At 37.1% G+C, this 19582-nt stretch overlaps 4 protein-coding genes across 14 annotated transcripts in view; 2 read left to right on the plus strand and 2 right to left on the minus strand.

Annotated features, from left to right (window-relative positions):
• Positions 1-947: 947 nt before the first annotated feature.
• On the plus strand, positions 948-4717 carry LOC143902385 (uncharacterized). 2 transcript variants are annotated; one of them, XM_077415241.1, is made up of 3 exons: positions 948-1310; positions 1667-3432; positions 4432-4717. In XM_077415241.1, the coding sequence occupies exons 1-3, from the start codon at positions 1196-1198 to the stop codon at positions 4528-4530; spliced, it is 1980 nt and encodes a 659-aa protein (XP_077271367.1). In that variant the 5' UTR covers positions 948-1195; the 3' UTR covers positions 4531-4717. The 2 variants fall into 2 exon arrangements, with proteins under 2 accessions (XP_077271367.1, XP_077271368.1); XM_077415242.1 differs by having other exon boundaries at positions 4311-4437.
• Pig-o (phosphatidylinositol glycan anchor biosynthesis class O) lies at positions 4318-9155 on the minus strand. The gene is made up of 4 exons (XM_077415232.1): positions 6267-9155; positions 6018-6188; positions 5732-5949; positions 4318-5633 (listed from the first exon to the last, which is right to left on the minus strand). The coding sequence occupies exons 1-4, from the start codon at positions 8860-8862 to the stop codon at positions 5439-5441; spliced, it is 3180 nt and encodes a 1059-aa protein (XP_077271358.1). The 5' UTR covers positions 8863-9155; the 3' UTR covers positions 4318-5438.
• A 68-nt stretch (positions 9156-9223) lies between these two features.
• Positions 9224-12785, plus strand: Csn7 (COP9 signalosome subunit 7). Of its 4 annotated transcripts, XR_013258350.1 has the most exons (5): positions 9224-9439; positions 9730-10385; positions 10493-10664; positions 10887-11582; positions 11655-12062. XR_013258350.1 is itself a non-coding variant. In XM_077415260.1 (4 exons), the coding sequence occupies exons 1-4, from the start codon at positions 9265-9267 to the stop codon at positions 10907-10909; spliced, it is 1026 nt and encodes a 341-aa protein (XP_077271386.1). In that variant the 5' UTR covers positions 9224-9264; the 3' UTR covers positions 10910-12062. The 4 variants fall into 4 exon arrangements, 3 of the variants coding, with proteins under 3 accessions (XP_077271386.1, XP_077271387.1, XP_077271384.1); XM_077415260.1 differs by having other exon boundaries at positions 10887-12062; XM_077415261.1 differs by lacking the exon at positions 10887-11582 and having other exon boundaries at positions 9229-9439.
• A 271-nt stretch (positions 12786-13056) lies between these two features.
• The window catches only part of Glurb (metabotropic glutamate receptor B), a 124155-nt gene continuing 117629 nt past the window's right edge, over positions 13057-19582 (minus strand). For 5 of the 7 annotated variants that reach the window (XM_077415226.1, XM_077415225.1, XM_077415230.1 and 2 more), the window contains 8 exons: positions 19407-19556; positions 19142-19275; positions 18390-18548; positions 18056-18222; positions 17244-17614; positions 16683-16834; positions 16164-16383; positions 13057-16031 (listed from right to left, as the gene is read on the minus strand). In XM_077415226.1, coding sequence (XP_077271352.1) covers positions 15787-16031; positions 16164-16383; positions 16683-16834; positions 17244-17614; positions 18056-18222; positions 18390-18548; positions 19142-19275; positions 19407-19556 — 1598 coding nt within the window. In that variant the 3' untranslated portion in view covers positions 13057-15786. Of the gene's footprint in view, positions 16032-16163; positions 16384-16682; positions 16835-17243; positions 17615-18055; positions 18223-18389; positions 18549-19141; positions 19276-19406; positions 19580-19582 lie in introns of those variants that run through there. The other 2 variants (XR_013258342.1, XM_077415227.1) reach the window with 2 other exon arrangements.

The raw sequence follows: 19582 nt of genomic DNA on the forward strand, positions 1-19582 counted from the left end.
CCTGTGGTTGTACGAAACACTTCTTTAATTGTGTGATCTGGTATATTGTTTGGTGAAGGTATCATTGAAAGCAGTAACTGCTTTTTTTGGAAACCACAATCTTCTAGTATACCTTTGACTTTTCTTAGCACACGTTCATATGCTTTAATACCATCTTTTGGTTGATACATGTGCAGTAATTGCATGATTATTTTCGAAAGATTGTCTCCTTCACAATCGTGTTGTATGGCTGAATATAACGATGAAAGATCTATTGCTGATGCAATGGTATCAGTGTCATTTGTACTCTCTAGTTAAGGAATATATATATTTTAATTAATTTCTTCATTAAAACTAAAAATTAATCTCTTACATTTTATAATAATTTTGTTATGTTCTATGAATATATATCTCTAAAAGAATAAAATCTAATTCTATATATTTATTAAATAGCTAATTATTTCTGTTTATAGAACTGTAAAATATTATTTGACCAAAATAAATATAATCATATAAATACATATGATTTAATAAATGGAATTGACAACCACAATTCTATATAGCTATTATTCTTAATTCTAGATAGCTATATTAAAGTATATTACTCACGCTGCTCAAAATTGTCCATACTCATGATAATATAAAGGACTTATGTTGCAAAGAGAGTGACAAATTATTCACGACCTTAGGTATCCTACTAAATTCGATGAGTCAAAATAAAGTATTCGTGAAATAATTGAAGTATTTCCATTATTGAAAACAGATGACGAATGCAATATACACGATTCATTTGTAAAACGAATAAAATCCGATTGCATCCATAGAATGCGCTACTTATATACATAGTGAACAAAAAAAAAACGTGTGACTCAATAAGTTGGAAAGGAAAAAATTAATCTATAATAATATACCCGCAGTTTTTTTTAAGTAAACTCAGTTCTCATTTTTCGACATTTATTCTCCTTTAGAGGAAGCATGCATATTATCTCCACTGTTTAAAATAGACATACTTACACTCTTCAAAAGGAAATCACATTTCTCCAAGAGGAAATTACCATCGGCTAATTAAAATACACAACTGCAAGTTCTACATGTGGCGAGTGGATTATTTTAATGAGGCTCCGTTGCGGATAATCCTAGAGACTTTGCAAGGATTATTGATCAATGATTATTATAAAAGGGAGTTCACACAGCATAGACCACGTTACTTAGTACAATGCCCCGACAGAAAGCACTTTTACTTTCTACCTGCCTGTTGGCATTCGTTGCCATCAGTTTAACTCTGGCACTTCCACCCGGAGCACCATGGACAAACTTTGTATCCAAACCTGGTAATGTATTCTTTTTATTATTCTGTTATTTAAAAAGAATTTTGCTAAGTATTCATTCAGAAAAATTAGATTTCTTCGAGATATCTCATAAATCTAAATTCAAATAATTTTAAATGTCAAATGTAAAATAGAAAACTAAATTGTAAATAATAATAAGAACTTATAATATTTGTTAATTATTTTTTATTTAAAAAATTTAAAAGATTACGAAACGTATAAAAAAAATAAAAATTCAATTATTTTAAATCCAATTTTATGTACAAAGATTTCTTGTTAATTATTTTTAATTTATTAATATCTTATTATGTAAAAGATACGATTAGATCTCGTACCAATCATTATTTTGGAATTCGTAGTTTATTCGCGAGCTCTCGGACCTCCAGGAGGAATAGACACGATATCCGTACCCTATATGCCAAAATCTCCGTTCATGCCAAAGTTCGTCGACCCGAAGGCATTTATTTCTAAAAAAACAGATATGCTGAGTAATTTGTTCGGCGGTTTAGGACCAGTTGCGTATAACATGGCAGATACCAAGCCGATCATACCATATGGCGCAAGTGGACCGTCTCTAGATAACGCTGATAGTGCAAATGCATTATTTAATAAACGAGACATACTACAAGATGGTAAAGGAAAAATGATCGACAGTAGCGGTATGTATAAGCGCGGTATGTTTGGTCCATTTGCCCCAAAGTTTGGCCCAATGGGTTCGATGAGTCCAATGGGTCCAAAATTCGGACCTATCACGCCGTTTTCATCACCAGAAATGCTACCCGATTTTATGGATAAAGCATCTTTCTCCCGTAGAAGAAGAAGCATAGAAACGCCTTCTTCTGCAGACAGCATTAATACCATTCCAGGCTCATCATTTTATCCAAAGATAGTAGAAAGTATGTCGGCAACCAAACCAGCCGCTGATGTACCAAAGGAATACTTGCCAGGAATGTTCGGACCTTTCGGGCTAGGTGGACCTTTTGGACCAGGCGGGCCTTTTGCATCAAGCGGCTCTTTCGGGCCAGTGGTGGACCCAAGCGCAATCATCTCGAAGAAATCAGAATTTCTGGATACGCTCTTCAAAAATCTTGCCACTAGCACTCCGGCAACGACAACCGAAGTACCTGCGCCGAAAAGCACTATTGTACCACCCAGCTTCTGGATACCATCTTCCGTAATTCCTGGCCCAACCGAGTATACCCAGAAGGTGTCGGATTTTCTGGACAAATTATTCGACAGTATAAATGTAACCGCGTCAGAAGCAAGCGATGGTTCGGACACAAAAAGCGATTTTATGAGGTCTTTAAAACCTGACATTTCACCGGACAAAATCACAAGATCCTTGGATGATGCGTCGTCCATCGCAGCCGCTAAAGATGCAATCGTTGATACAATATTATCGGAGCTTGGTGATTTAAAAGGCGATATGTTAGCGACTTTGAATGATCTAATCGCGTACGAGAAGGCTTCGGCAGCTGCCGCCGCTCCGAAGAAGTCTTTTAAACCTTTCTCTAGCATATTTCCCTTTGCGAAACCGACAATAGATCCAACGCTTCCATTTCAGCAGAGAATGACTGTACTCAGTCAAGTATTCGATATGCTGACGGACTTGCAAAGGAACATCAGCGTGGTCGCGAAAAGCGCAATAGCAACTAATGCTAGTACTCCGAATAATCCGGAATTGCCGAAGGTCCCATTAGCTAACGCTGCAGTTGCCGCTTCACCGATTAACAGCACTCTCTTGAACGCCATTCTGAAGAAAATATCCGCTATGGAAATTGCAACTCAGGCTCCCTATTCGGCTTCTTATCCAGCTTCTTATCCAGCAAGTCCCGTCAAAGAAAATCCTATAATGAGCAGAGCTTTGCCCAAAGGACCAACATCTTTCTGGGTGTCTTATCCGGAGAATTCGGCGCCCGCTGTAAAACGACAAGTGGACGATGATTTGCTACCATACTACGGATATGAAAACGATAATGATCAGCGTGATCATAGACAATACACGAGAGGCGTACAAATGCAGATGCATCAAGGCTATCAGAGTCTACCTGCAGGTTCGGTGGAATCTGTACAAGCAGGAGGAGGTTCTACACCTGGGCATCAAGGAGGAGGAATTAAGTTGCTGGTAAGTGAGATTTTACTTTAAAAGACGAATAATTTTAGTAATAATTAACTGAAACATCAAGAGAAAGGAAATTTGAGTCGTTAATTATAAAAGTATGTACAGCTTTGATACGTACAGTATTTTTCATTAAAATTTGTAATAATTCGTATATGTTGCTGTTTATTATAATAATTCATAATAAAAATTATCTTGAAACGAAGAAAAAGATTTAGAAAATTCTGCAAATTATAATTACAGTTCTAAAATTCCATAAATAATTTGTAGTGATATTCAGTAATTGCTATGTTAATAGCACAATATAATTAATCAAATTATATTATTCTCTTCTTAATGGTTCAGTTATTATTATTATATAATGATTATATGTTATTATTATCTTGGACTAATATTTTGTTATCATTAACGCCGACGGTTTGCATTTTCTTCCTCTTTTTAATCTATGAATGTGACGATGTTTATAAAATGTACAGAAATCTCTCTCCAAACCAGTAGTATAAAAAAAAAAGAAATGTTTGTATCAGAGACGATTCCTAATGTGCTTCAACATTCCTTAAATCTATCCTTAAAAACTCTATATGCATCTATTTACTTATTCGACTTCACCAAGAAAATAAAATTAAATATTATAAACAACAAAACAGTAAATTAGTCATTCGATAATTTAATGAAAGGCAATGTGCATATATACAATTTTATGTAGTAATATATAACGCGCTATAATACCTTGGAAGCCTATGTACAAAATTATTGCATTCGAAACGAAGAACAGAAAGTTATGTAATTACCTAACATTTTTCGCCGAAGATCTCTTTGTTCTCTATTTAATCGAGTAACGCCCGCACGAAACTATAAAATATAATAATCTGATTTATTTTCAGATTCAAATGCCTAAATTGCCTAACTCTCAAGCTCCAGGCTTTTAAAGTATTAATTACAATTAAGTACGTGCAAAATGTCTCTGAATTATGAATATCGCGGGCATCTGTTCGTCTGTCGCAGGGACCTAACGCTTACGGAAACTCGAACAAATGGGCTGACTGGATGCAGTATCATGAGAATGATTATCAAGATCGTAGGCAGCATCATAACCACCATTAGGCCACTCAGCCAGCAGGAGTATTTCTTTCACTCTATATTACAATCACAATTAGTCTTCAATAAAAAATCTTTTAAAAATATTATGAAACGTGTAAGTGAACGTGTACGATATTAATCGATTATTTCCAATAAAATATATTTGGCAGAAGAAGATAAAAAGGAAACGGCAATGTTACAGAATTATTTAAAATTATCTGCGATACATAATCGAGATATATGTAGTACAAAGAATGAATCTAAAATGCCGGATTTATTGTACCGTTCGTTTTTTCATCAACCATAATATACAGTACTTTTTCTATGTATATGTACCGAAGGATATGGAAGGTGAATGCTCTTTTTGACAATATTTAATCTATTCTCTACGTAATCATATTTTAATAATAGCAGTAATACGCTGATGTGCCCATCAGTCGCGCAGACAGACCGCGACACACGGACGCAATCCTGCATCAAGTGCGTTGCTTTGTTCGTCAATCAGCAATGCATTGCACGCAGGGTAGTGTTAGTGTGTTAGGAAGCATCACAGTTTGGTTACGCGACAATTAGCGTTCTATAAGAGTGTGTAGGTACATTATTGACTAACATTAATATCAACTCGAAGAAATAGAGAGACAAGAAGTTTCTTTACTTCGGTACGAAAAATGTTATTTATAATACTTGCTAGATATACCTGATTTCGTTTTTACCCTTGTTACACTTTCATACAAAATTGTGGAAATACTGGCAGTATCGGTAAGTATAGACTTGTATGTTGCCCGTTCTTAATAATTCGAATTACTAGAGATACGATCTATATATTCGTAAGTAACGAGCCACTTTCGGATTCGTCGCAAAAGCGAAGTATTCTTAACGACTTTGGTACTTTGCTATCGATTGTACTATACTCCCTTAAGGGTGAGTCACTATCATCTGCTTTTAGTGACTCTAGTGATAAGATATTCCATTTGTTGATCAATACGAAACACCATGTAAAACGATGCTAGTATACTACCCAATGTTACCAGGAATCCTAATCCCTCGAATATTAGCTTTGGCGCGAATATCTTCCAAACCATTAAATGCCGACAGTGTATAGTCGCCGCGAGCATGCTGCCAAAAGTCTAGAAAATAAATAACGATGATACAGATATATTTGGGCAAATTCATCTTATTTTTAGAGAAAAAACGATTTAAACATTGTACATCTCACGCAACATACTCGAATTCCGTGAAGCATTGTGTATTTCCCCGCAATCGCGAAAATTGCAGCGTGAAAAGCAGAATCTTGTTCGAACAGGAGAAGTTCGCCTCTCTTTATATCATCGAGAAACTTGGCCTTGAGAAACTTCGGGAATATCCGATGCAATGTAAATGGCACGACCACTAATAGTGGTAACGTTGCACCCAGTATAATATGCGATCCAAATGTATTAATACCTGAAAATCGTTTCGTCAGAAAATTATAACCAGTAGAGATTTTAACTCGGCGATATTAATATACTCACCGATTAAAATTGCCGACACTAAGTTTCCGTAAAAGTGACCGCCAGTTCCTACAAAGGCAGCATGCCAGTGAATGGTAGGAAACGTTGCCTGATGGCCAGTCCCATAAAAGAAATATTCAGCTAGTAAAAACCAGCAAAGTAACACAGGCATCGATACGTCAACTAGCTCAGCTGCAATAATATGTAAAGCATTAGGAATATTAAAAACCTAACTGTATAGATAATATAAAGATTCTCGTGTACACTTACAAATACTATTGGCATTTTTGTATCTTTCTATCGCAGACAAACCCAATACGCAAGCGCACGTTATAAACATCAAAAATGTACCAGGCGATAGAATATCTCCCAGTAATAATGCGTACAAAAGTGTGAGAAATACGCTCAACGAGATAAATGCAGCGCTGTAGGCAGTCCCGAAACCATAAATGACCGGAAGCTCATCGGTATCTATTCGTTTGCGGGAAATGGAGTCTTTTATCTTTTCGAATAATCGAGGCACTATGTTTTCATCACGGTAGACGTCGATGGATTCCTTCTTCTTTGGCAGCAAGTATATACTAAGCGGACGATAGTAGAGGACGAGGATCGCGAGGGCGCAGAAGAAGTAAACCACATTAGGTAGCGTATTGATCTCCCAGGACAACGCGAGTTTCGGCTTGACAAACTTCGGGAACTTTTGCAGAATCCAGTAGCAACCCATGCAAACGCTTACGATAACCGGACAGTACTGTCCTATCATGACGCTGGGGGCAAAGCCCGTGAGATTTCCACAACTTTGCAACCATAATCTAACTATCACCACGTATGACGCCAGGATGACTGAAGCGAGTAGAACGGCGAGTAGCGCGCGCTCCCAGTTATTCGGCATCGTTGACCAGCCAACTTTACCGGTTGCAAATATAGAACATTCCCGTTGTAGATGCTCTTCTCTACAACGCCAGAAATAATGCGACAGCCTCACCGAGGCACACGCTAGTAAACCGATAATTAGCACGAGTGTCCTAAAATTTGTTTTGATTGGTTTCGAGGTAAATCTCGTCTTCCTCTCGGAAGTACTATCGGGATCGTTCTTTCTCAGGTCGAATATGAGCAGGCAAACGAGCGTAACGAACAGGAAGGACAAGACTTTGTCTTCTTCAACTATGTAACTGTTGGAGAAGAGCCCGCATACCGTTAGAAGAAGTATTATCCTCGCTACATAGGTCAACAGCTTGATTCGACGATGATCGTACCAGCACATCGATATGACATCCCAATTTTGAGCGATCACTACGACCAGTAGACCGACAGAAACCGCGCCAGTGACGAAAAACGTTGTATTTCTCAATTCCTCTAAAATATTTAACAGAAACAAACACGTGGTAATTGCCGCTGTAATTAAATTTGCTACGATAGCGCATTGCAAGAATGAAGATTTAAATATATCACACATACGACTCTCAGGAATACCGGTGATGAAGAGGTAGAAGAAAAACAGGGAACAAAACATCAAAAGTAAACCCTTGGAAATTAGTCCGGAATCAAATTGGACCCATACTTCCGAACACGTGTCCTTCAATAACTTAAAATAGCCTTTGGTGTCCCGAATAAAAGCTTCTAGTTTTTCAAAGCTGTCAACTTGCTTAACCCCCTCCGAGAGAAGACTGTATATATAATGCAAATGCTGCAGCTGCTCTTTCGAAAACAAGTACGTATCCGCGGAATATATCTCTATGTACTTCTTCGTTTGGGCAATGTTCTTCCACAGAGAATGCAACGGATACAATAATTGACCGGCAGCCATCTCCTCTGCTTTACTTGGCAAACAATCGAGTATTACGGATCCTAAATTGGAAAAGGGAATCGGCGTGCCGAGAATCGACGCCAGGGTGGGAACGAGATCAATTTGATTTACGCTATCGTCGTCATTGATCGCAAATCCCTTCAGCAGCGGAGTCGTCGAGTAAACGAACATCGCGGCCTCAACCTCGTTGGAACTGTCACCCCCGTGATCTCCCGTCTCAGTCATACCGTGATCTCCAACAACGAAAAGCATCATGTCCTTCTCGAGATACGCTACAATCTCCTTTATAAGCGTATTCGTATCATTCAATTTCCTCGTCATCTCTGGATGCTGCGTGCCGTGTTTGTGCCCGCAGTGATCAACCCCGAGGGTGTGCGCTATCAGTAGCGACCAGTCTTTCTTCTTCATCTCAAAAAAGATGCGATACTGAACGTCCTTGTCCACGCTGTCCAGATCCCAGACGTTGAACGACGGCGACGGGAACTGCCTCATAAATTTGTCCGGGAATAGATTGGTCCACGTGTCGTCCCCCATAAAAACGATACCCCCGGCGGCGTTTTGGTCAATGAGATTGTCTTCCTGGATGTACTCCGAGGCGAAGTTCGAGCCCACCTCTATGAAAGTGGGCAGGGAGCCCGTTGTCAGACCCTTTAGGCGCTGCATCGTCGCGGTGGGTGGATCAGCCACGAATCTGTACAGCCGAGAGTGCGACGGATGTTTCTGCAGTAGCTCGTGAATCACGGGCAATTTGTTGCGATGGTAGGAGGAGACGGCGGCGGTGTCGTCGTGCCACTCGGCGAACTCGTACTTCAAGGCGTCGACGATCAGGAGCACGACTCGCGCTCTGCGCTCGAGGCATACCTTGGCGGCGCGCTCCGTGTCCTGGAGAATGCCCGCCGTGTCGCAATCGCCGGCCGCCGCCGTGCACCGCGCGCACTCGGCACGCTCCGGCCGGGAGACGCGATTGAGGAGGAAGCCGCTGGTGAAGACCAGCAGCCCGGCCGCCATCAGGTAGGACATCCATGCCTGAAACACCAGGTAGTTCCATAGCCGGCTCATCTTCAGCCGTCTCGAGTCAGCGTTGCTCGCGGATGTCGTTCACTGGCGGCACAACGTCAACGGGGGTACTTAACCTACGGCACGCCGGTCCGTTCTCCACCATCGTTGCTGATCCGGACGCGCGCGATCGGCCGCGGTATTGTTTTGGCCGCGCTAAATGCGAAAGACGTCTAATCGATAATTCATGTGTCGCGGTTCGAACGGGACCTAACCTCAAACCTCAAACCGCTTTCCAGCTTTCCACTACTACATGGAGCAGTTCACACATCCACATCTCTCTCGCCGCGCAGGGTGCAGCCGGTGCAGCAGTGCAGTACTGCAGCGCACCCGGTCAACCCGGTGCACTTCGGCGCAAACGTCTGAAACGTCATCGCAAACGGCAAACGGCGTCGCGATTTACGCATGTGCGCGCGATCGGAGCGGCCCGCGGCTGAGCTCCATATTCTGGCGTTTCTCACATTTTTCTCACATCGTTTCGACCGTTTCGAGCTCGACAGTGCCGAAGAGAAATTTCGATTAGCTTTGGTGTCCGTAATCCGTAGCACCGCTGTCGATAGCGAACGAGTGAGTTTCTCAGGTTATTATCACGCGTTTACGTTCCACGACGTGCCTTCGATCGTCGCTGACGCGCGCAATAACGGGACGGACGCGTCGAATCTGGTTTCCTAACCTCTCTGGTCGGCCCCAGACGATCGTACGAGCGTTCTGTTTACCGAAGCTTTGTTAAGAAGAAAGAAAGTCTTTTTTTTTTCCAGTGTAGTCTATTGGCGATTTTATCTATCGTCATTAACTGTACATATACATATTTTGTGGTATACCGTTTATTCGCGCACGAGATTTCTTTGATTCATAAATATTATTTATTAGGAGTCACCATGACAGGTGGAAACACCACTGAAAAATCAGCTAATAATCCTTTGGAGCAGTTCGTGCTGCTTGCGAAAACTGCGAAAGGCGCCGCCGCCATAGAGCTCATAAGGCAAGCCGTCGAGACGCCCGGCGTACATGTCTTTGGCGAATTGTTGGACATGCCGAACATTAAAGAATTAGAGAACGGACCTTACGTCCAGTATTGGAATACCTTGAATCTATTTGCATACGGCACCTATAAAGATTATCTGGAAAATAAAGAGAAAGTGTTAGAGTTAACTCCTACGCAAAAAAAGAAGCTTCAGCACCTCACAATTGTCACTTTGGCTACGAAAAACAAATGTATACCCTACTCGGTGTTGTTGGAGGAGCTGGACATAAAGAATGTCAGGGATCTAGAGGACTTGATTATCGAAGCTATATACGCCGATATAATCCATGGAAAATTAGATCAGAAAAATTCACAGCTAGAAGTGGATTATGCCGGTTTAGGACGAGACGTCCGGCCAGGTGATACCGGCGTGGTAGCTGAGACGTTAGCCGCCTGGGGCGAAGCGTGCGATACAGTTCTATCGTGTATCGAGCAGCAAATATCTAGAGCTAATATTGAAAAACAAAAAGCTACTTATCATAAAGAAAGAATACAAAGAGACGTGAGTTATATTTCCTTCTCTTTTCTTGTCTCTTTATTTGTTTTACATCGTTAAAAGATTAATCATGTGTATAATAAATGTGAGATTTCTTTTCTGTTGCCTTTTAGATTACTAATATAAAGAAATCCCTCGCGGCTCAAGCGGGAGGCGGAGGCATTCAAGAGGCTGATATGGCTGGTGGTAGTTCTGGCGCAGGAGGAAGCGAAGCGAGTAGAGAAGCCCTGCCGGTACTGTCAGAAAAGAAGAAGTTACAGAAAGTCAAATGTATCAAAGTCAGTGGTAAGTTTTGGAAGACATAAACTCAATAGTTTCTTGCGCAATGCATTTTTTTTTTTATCGTTCATCCGTTTGTCGAGTCGAATATTATACACTTTTGAATGTGTTATAAATCGTGGCTAAATTGCGAGTATTAAAATTGAATTGGAATTGGAATATGTATGGAAAAAATATCGAACATTCTTGTGTTTTTTTTTCTTAGATTATGAAAGACTTTTTTTTTAGATTATAAAATGAATGATGAATGAAAAGAATTATGAATGAGAAGGGTAATATTGAAACGAATTTATTAATCTATATATAAAGTATAATCCAAATGCCCCGAATCGAGAATCCTTTATGTATTTGAAATATTGAGTTTTTAGAGATTTTTAGAGCAAAATAGGGAAATAATATTTTATACAAAGTGTTCTAAGTATATAGCATCGAATTGTATACATCAAATATGTAAGAGTACTCGATTTTGTGACATTTGTGGACTCGATGTTATAATAATGAATAAAATCAAGAGTACCTTTTCTTATCAAAATACATTTGTAAGATTAACTTATTGACACACACATCAATATAACAAACTTTAAAAAAAAAACCAACATTTGAGTATATAAATTTCCACTTTAATAACTGCAAATATTTTGCGAAAAATGTAGAAAGAGCGGTAGATTTTATATTACTTTTACTGTGATTATTTTGAACATCACGATTAGTATTTGCTGTATAAGCTATTTCAGTACTGTTGTTAGCGCAAAATTTAGCATTTATTCACGGAATTGATTGTTTATTTATTTACATTGAAAGTAATAATATGTACGAGGTATACGTAACGAGGTATATGTGATGATTGTCTTTACATCGAGCATTAAAAAAAAAAAGAAAAAAAAAACAATGAATCTTTTCTTTGTGACAAAGATAATTTTGTAGGTAAGCTTGAATATTCTTGTAATATACCTGTTTATTTTTGTAGACCAAAGACATCATGTTTTGTGTTTGTAGGGCGTGAAGAATTTAATTAGGATTTGACGATTGTCTAGATGAATTTGATAAATAATGCAACGTGTATTGCATATATTTATCAATGCATACGTGCCTACCCATTGCCAGTTATCACATAAAACGGTATGCCCATTGTGACGAGTTGGCTTACGTGTACTTCCAACGATAGTACCGTTCGTACTGTTTGCGTTCAGACTTTACAGATTCTCGTTTTGTAAGGATTTGTAGTCGCTAAACGATTTACTGACGAAACAATGCGTAACTAGTCGGGGAGATCGTTTTTGAAGAAACTTGTTTATTCAAAAATAATTGTAAAGGTATGCCACTGATGTAGCTTAGCGAAGAAAAATGTCAGTCGTCCGTTAAAGCGTTGTAATTGCTACTCGAATAAAAAGATAATATATTTTAGCGAGGCTTTTTCTATTTTTTTATACCCTTAATGCCTCTCTCTCTCTCTCCTTTACGTTTATCAAGTAAGCTGCTAGAAAACGTGTTAGGTTTTAAAAAATTGCACAACTGTTTGTAGGTTGCAATATTATAGGACGACATAAGACTGTATTTTTTAAATAAGATATTTGTTATGAGGTATTTGTGTGCTCTTATACATTCAATTAAAATTTTCCATGTTTGAATTTACACTTTCAATCTTTTCTGATTCGTGATGTAAATGCATTTTCTGTGTGACGCATTTTTTTGTCTTATATTTATTTACAAATTGTGGACAAATTATGTAAGTGATGTCAATTATGTAAGCGAATTTTATGTTAGAAGTTACAATTGTACAATCTCGGTACTTTATTTTCATTCTATATATATATAATATACGAGATAATATATACGTATTTTTTTATATTATATGTTGTGTGTATATATATATATACACACATACACATATACACACATACTTTTATGGTTTGAAATACAAGTCATCAATCATACGTCTAATCGGGATTTTCAGGATCTGCTACTGATTCACTAATGGTCGATGGGACAAGTTGGGAATAGCCGTGAATGAATTAGGTGAAACCCCTTGTGGCATACCAAGTCGTTTGGATACTCTGTCTCTTTCTCTTTTCCTTTTTTTCTCTTTTTCTCTTATCTTCTGTGATTTTGATGTTAGAAAAAACATTTCTTCTGTAATCTTTGTAGCTTTTAAAAAGAAATGATATCTTTTTGAATTGTCTTATACTTATTGTAAGTCGCATTAAGAAAAATAAAATCATGTTGACTAAAGTGTTTTTCTTTTCTCCACAAAAATTTGTCTTAGAAAAGAGAAATGGTACGCAGCAATTACATCGTCGATTTTATTTTACAACTTTTATTTTGATGAGTACATCACGCTATTACTATCTCTTTTCTATTTTAATTTATAATGTATTTAAAATATCTTCAAATCGCGTGAAACGTATATATAATATATGTTATTTTTAACATTGTGTGTTCTTGCATTGCGCATTTTGGAATTTATACGTCGCATAATCACTCACGCGGTTTTGTCATAACAGGATATTATAATTAAATTCCATGGCATACGAGCCACGATAAATTCTTATTTATATACGTTATTATACGCATATGTACAATTATCCACCTCTATAGTGTATTTATATATGTACATGCGTACGTATAACTATGAATACTTGTCGAGGAACGTCGACATTTTTCCGCATATTGGCTTTTACATATATAATTTAGATTATCAATCTTAACATATCCATTGCCCGCGTATCGGATCTGCGGCTCTATGATCAGTTTCTAAACCGTTATATGCGTAACACAAAAAGACTAATTAAAACAGTTAAAAGAAGTAACTAATTGTCATTTTTACATAGTGACTGTTGCAGCGAAATATTCACATCGAGACAGATTCTATCTCAGGCACGTGGGCAGTGAATGTGTTAAGTTATTGTTTAAGTAAAGTGTACAACAAATGTACATTGAAGAATTCTGTCAATACGATGTTATGCGAATGCTAAATTTTATTCTCTCTTTCTCAATACTTTCCTAGTTTTATATTACGGTTTTTTTACTATTAAAATTATAAATTTTACGTATATAACGAACGATAAGTATATACTAAATTGTGCAGTGAATATCAGGCTTATCTATAAGCCTAATGACAAAAATAAAAAAATTCGCGTTATATTTTGAAGAAGCATAATTTAACATAGCTGTACTTTCATGTTAATGTCCGTACATATATACAGAGAATTTGAAATACTTCAAGCATAGTGATAATTATTTACAAGTATGCATCAATTGATTACGTTTCTTTTGACACGTATACAAACAAATCACAGATAAATTGATGGCAATTGTAAATAATCGAATGCAGGGTTGAAAAATTTTTGCAGCAAAATATAAGGTAGTTTTTTTTTAATCTAGAGACGATATGTTTAAGACGAATGGAATATATCTAGTCTTACATAAAATACAGTCTTCCACCATATCGTCAATAAGAATCTGTTCTATAATATATTTAATTATATTCTGATAATGACACAAGAATTACGTTTTGCAAAATCAAATTTGTGCTACTACAAAATTGCGCGTTATAATACTACGCAATTTGCACATATTCTTTCTACGAAGAGCAATTTCTATAGTTTGCAGAAAATGTTCCTAATCAATAAATTTAATATCATAATATTAGCCTAATATTTCTAAAATACATTTTATTTAATATTAAACAACGCGTGAAGTATAGGTACATTATGTTAGATTCACTCCTAAGTTTAGATATTTACAAATATATATTTACAATAATTAAATGTAACGTGTATATAGCAATACGAACCGTACGCTTAATTCTAATTTTTCTTAGAAAAAAATTACGAATTTATTATCTAATAAATGAAAGTACTTTTAAATATTTACGTTAATACATATATGTTAAAAGATATTATTTCTGTTTCAAACAGAATAATTTTTGTTGATAAATTTTGTTTAAACATCTATATTTTTATGACTCGGCATATTAGACGGCAAGAAATGTCGAAATTATGTAGATATCGAGATGTGGCCATTTAAAAAGACAATATAAAATTTTTTCGCAATTAATTGTTAATATTACGTTATAGAAAATACGAAGCAAGAGATGGAAATATTGAACGGATTGAACGGGAAATATTGAATCAGAGATTTTTTTAAAGATATGTATCTTTAACAACGACTAAATATCTTACAATATAATTTAATGAAAATGAAAATTAAGTAATAATTTAGGAAAAAAAAACGAATAAGAATCTTAAATTTACAATGTTAATAAACATTTTGATAAAAGGGTAGAAAATATATATAAAAACCACATAATATTAAATATCTATACCTATTTTATTCCTTAAATGAGAGCGAAATTAATATGACTTTTGTTTTCCTTAGAATCATAATTTTGGAAATTTTTTCGAAAGAATTGATAATTAGTTACGTTATGTATTTATTAAGCAACAGTAAATGTGATGAAGTGAATGTAGTGAAAGATATATCATAATAAATCTATAAATTATACATATTTGTTCGTTGCACACATTATTATACAATTATAAGGTAACACACACACACACACACACATTGTTACTTAATATAAATATATAATAATAATTGTATGCATTAATATATACAATTATTATTATATAATTATATAAAGTAATAAAACAATCTTTAACTGCTCTAATACTCTTTCATTGTACGCTTATTTATGTTTATTTGTCGTCTTACATGTAACTTACGATTATAAGTTTGTAACGCATATATCATGTATCTCAGGATATACATATTTTCGACACGTCGGCGTCGTACAATACGTATATAATAAATTTCTTCTACTTCAGATTCACTCAACTCTAATCCAATAGTACGGATAATTTCAAGTACGCGTTACCGGACAAATTATGGCGTCTGGTTGTTGTCATTTTGCTGTCGGACCCTGATGAGGGACGTCTGACGATAAATTGCTTGAAAATAATTTTCAGTATTTTATCTAATTATCTACCTCGTTATGTTGAGAAATGCGTCGGCGCAGATCTAGTCATATATACATACCAGTATGCAATGGAATAAATCAAACGGTAACGGGATTCTTCGAGATCGGTTTTAAACTAACAGTTAATTCCGTTGACAGTTCTACCTTCCGCTACAAAGAGACGTCGCTTTGAGAAAGCGGTCCATTGCCTATCCTCGCATTGCTGTTGAGTTGTTTCGTCGTTGTGCTATTTATTGATTCCATGTTACTCGCGGACACGATTACGTCCGGTGATTTTTTATTACTCGTCACGACGGTCACAACGTCCTTCTCGTTGGCAGTCGTTTGCGTTGATCGCGAAATGCACGTCGTCAGCGACTCCCCGTTTTTCCGTTCCTTCAATTCCATTTCGTAATCTGCGAACAAAAGCGCGAGGGAGCTGTACATGATTTGTAGAACGTAATATGTAAATGAAGAAATAATGAACACGTTAAAATGAAAATCAAATTATCTGGGAATTGAACAGAGAGCTCGGGGACCGTATTTACATTCGCTTTGAGTGGAGCAGTCCATGGTGGACGCGATATGTTTCTTGATGGCTTTATTCTGGTCGCAAGTAGCGGCTGTCAGAACCGTCGTCGCCGTCACCGGTCCCATCATACTCGAGGCATTTGTAACAGTTATCGCCGAACTTTTCGTCGGGTTGGGTCTTCCTGCCCTCACAGTCGGACGTACGTTTCTCTCGGGCCGGATTAAAATAATATACAGCTGCACATATAAATAATAACGCGTGAATTCCTTTGCGATAAATTATATAAGTTAAAATGCATTTTTTTTAATCCGTTTTCTCATCTAACGTATATTTTGAGAACTATTAAGGCGAATGTAAATATTTAGCTTCTTAAAATTTCTAAATACGCGATTATATTAATCCAAATTCGATTTGATTTGCCATTACGTATGATCACTGAGCGCACTTGAAATTTCAATAGAGTTGCAATAATTGAGCATTTAATCACACATTTTAAACACAAACATTTTCAGATATTTCAAAGTGTCAGCTTTACCTTTGGACTGAAGAGGCAAACCACCGTTACGGATGCAGAAAGACTGATTGTTACAGACATCGAGGTAATTCTTAGTGCGACGTTGCTTCCGGTACCGTAATACAAAGGTACGAAAGCGAGCCATATGACGCATGTTGTATACATCGTTAAACCTGAATTAAAAATGTTATTTCTTAAGGACGCTATATATATTCTTTTGCGCGTCGTTATCATTATCATAGACGTGAGAGATACAGCATCTTTCATTTCATGTTAAATCTCCATCTTTTAATATTACAATTGCATACATACATGATCTTTATCCGAATATTACTCTTATTATTTCTTTTTTTTCTCAGCAAGCTGTATTTGTCATGACAAGTGCTGGACACAGCATTGCAATGCATTAATATTGCATCTACATGGCGTATGTAAAAAAGAACACAATACTGTGTTTATTTTTATTCTTTATCGAGGTTTTTTTTTAATTGCGAAAGAACACGTAACACGTAGTATGAATATAACAAAATATGCATAACGTGGTGTAAGAACACGGATATCGCGATAAAAAGATAAACTTACCGATGTGCTTGCTCTCGTTGAAAGCTTCTGGAATTTTTCTCGTGAGGACGGCGTAGATTGTACACACAATTATTAATATTATGGGATATGTAAACGCGATCATATAGCTGGTGTCGATGTAGTTGTTGCACACGAGTAGATTGTCCTCCATCGTGGGATAATGATGCATCGCTCTAGCAGGGTCGATGATCATCCAAACTATATTAATTAAGATCTGCACGGATACCAATCCGGAGCAGATAATAAGTTGCGACCGCGGTGATATGAAGGATGGCCTCTTTGCACTCCCGGCGTTGAAGATTCTTGAGATTCGATTGGTCTTCGTTAATAAAGCTGCGTATACTACCGTGAAGCAGAAGCCTGCGGCGAATCTGTCAGCAGAAATAAAAAAAGGTATCTCCGTTTTTCTCAACAAGTATTATATTAAGAAATGCTTTCTCCGCATCATTCGTACTTCTAGTTCTGGTTCTAGCTCGATGCATGTAAAGATAAAATTTCATTATGTTACTTTTCTCTAAACTTTTACCTCCGTTTCCGCCACGCGATATTGTTTAAGGGAAATTTTTTGCACTCTCACTGTACCGTGATAAATTGTATTAAAAAGAAAGTAGGAAAATAAGGACGTAGATTCTGCTTGAACCATGTAAAACTAGTAAAACTGCCACTGTTACTTGGACAGCATTGATCGTACGCGAGAAATGTAATTTACCGACTTAACTGTAACAGTCTGGCAGGAACAAAGAGATTAATGCTGTCGCGTCAGAAACTCGTAGAAAATACACCCGAAAAGATTCATAGGGTCTTTTTTTTACCTTTGAATACCGCAGACAATGTGCGTGGGTTTGAATATCAGAGTGAATGTGACGAGGTAACAGAGTAGAATTCCCAAGAGAAGAACGTAAGACAGTTCTCGCCCAGACGCGCGTACGACAGGCGTGTCGTTGTGCTTGAGGAAAACGCCGCAGACAAATAATGTCACCTGTTTTTTTTTTTCACACAAAACATATGTGACCAAATCATGTAAAACGACTATACATAAAACACGTGATATGATTATTGCATTTTGAGATATAAGCGAAATATAAGTGATTCAAGAACTCTCTATTTCAGGAAAATAATCTTGGGAAGAATACGAGAGATACCTACCAAAATTCCCGTGGCAGAGAAAGACATCGCACCTATTGCCCAACCACTTTCCGGACGTAGGAACTCTTCCGGAACATCCTGGCACATCGAATGTGTTTCATCCGGCAGCGTACCTCGTTCACACTGACTGCACTGCGTCTCGTCGTTGGAATCCCGTATCTACTTGAGCAACAGAGTAAAATTCTTAAAATATAAAATAGTTGAATTAGATATTTTCTTATCTAGTGAGATTCAGTTTGCAACGTCATATCATTTATATGTAATTTAAGTCCTATCCTTTTTGCATCAGCAATTTTTTTACACCGCGATTATCAATGCATTCTAATCTTTTTTTCCCTGAGATATGCAGATTATTCTGTCGCGTTAAAATATTATGTGTTATTATTCGTAAAAGAATCTTATTACTTTTTCCCATATAACACAAAACGGTATAAAGAAGTTATGAAAAGATAGGAGTATATAAACGGACGAATCATTCAACACGCTATAAAAGAAATCACATAAATATATTTTATCTCCATCTGACACGCATTCACGAGAACTTGGGCAAAAGCAATATGTGATACATTTCGAAACCTATTATATCGCGAAATATTTGCTAAATAAATGCGTGTTAAAAACTAGACATTTTTTTCATTATTGCGACTCGAGGATATATTGTTCTTTTATTAAAAATAAAAAAGAGCGAGTAAAATATTAAATATAAGCAGGCGGTTAATTATCTCCTTAACAACATCACGTCGTTCACGTACCTGATATTGAGTGCAATTAAAGCAATGCCAACAGCATCTCTCACCCTCGACATATTTCTTTGCTTGACCGACCTCGCAAGGCAAGGAACACACGCTCACGGGTGGTTGAGGATGTCCGAGCTTAAATTGGATTTCTAAAACAAATACATGTACGGCGATGATCTATGGAACAGAACGTACGGACAGTACCTAATAGAATATTATAGAATGGACACGTCCAAGCGCGATAGGACGTGTCTCACAATATGAAAATATACGAGCTTACCTGACATGTTTAGTCGCAGCTCGCCTTCCAGGTATTTGCCCACGCGAATCCACTTGTACTTGCCCGGTTCGGTTTGCTTGAAATGTATGATGTTGTATCGCGCTGGTCCGTCGCCGTCCTTGTCGAATTTAAACTTGTCTCCGCTTAGACCTTAAACGTAGTCGTTCGATCGCCTA

Source organism: Temnothorax americanus, unplaced genomic scaffold (assembly GCF_048541705.1).
Source record: "Temnothorax americanus isolate GAGA-0224 unplaced genomic scaffold, ASM4854170v1 Scaffold4, whole genome shotgun sequence".
In the NCBI taxonomy this organism is placed as follows: domain Eukaryota; kingdom Metazoa; phylum Arthropoda; class Insecta; order Hymenoptera; family Formicidae; genus Temnothorax; species Temnothorax americanus.

Coding starts and splice junctions, on each gene's coding strand:
- LOC143902385 (XM_077415241.1), top strand. CDS start 1,196: ATGCCCCGACAGAAAGCACTTTTACTTTCTACCTGCCTGTTGGCATTC. Junction 1,311..1,666: donor AAACTTTGTATCCAAACCTG/GTAATGTATTCT, acceptor TGGAATTCGTAG/TTTATTCGCGAGCTCTCGGA. Junction 3,433..4,431: donor GAGGAGGAATTAAGTTGCTG/GTAAGTGAGATT, acceptor CGTCTGTCGCAG/GGACCTAACGCTTACGGAAA.
- Pig-o (XM_077415232.1), bottom strand. CDS start 8,862: ATGAGCCGGCTATGGAACTACCTGGTGTTTCAGGCATGGATGTCCTAC. Junction 6,189..6,266: donor CAAAAATGCCAATAGTATTT/GTAAGTGTACAC, acceptor ATATTATTGCAG/CTGAGCTAGTTGACGTATCG. Junction 5,950..6,017: donor AGTGTCGGCAATTTTAATCG/GTGAGTATATTA, acceptor AACGATTTTCAG/GTATTAATACATTTGGATCG.
- Csn7 (XM_077415258.1), top strand. CDS start 9,265: ATGTGCGCGCGATCGGAGCGGCCCGCGGCTGAGCTCCATATTCTGGCG. Junction 9,440..9,729: donor CGAACGAGTGAGTTTCTCAG/GTTATTATCACG, acceptor ATTATTTATTAG/GAGTCACCATGACAGGTGGA. Junction 10,386..10,492: donor AAGAAAGAATACAAAGAGAC/GTGAGTTATATT, acceptor GTTGCCTTTTAG/ATTACTAATATAAAGAAATC.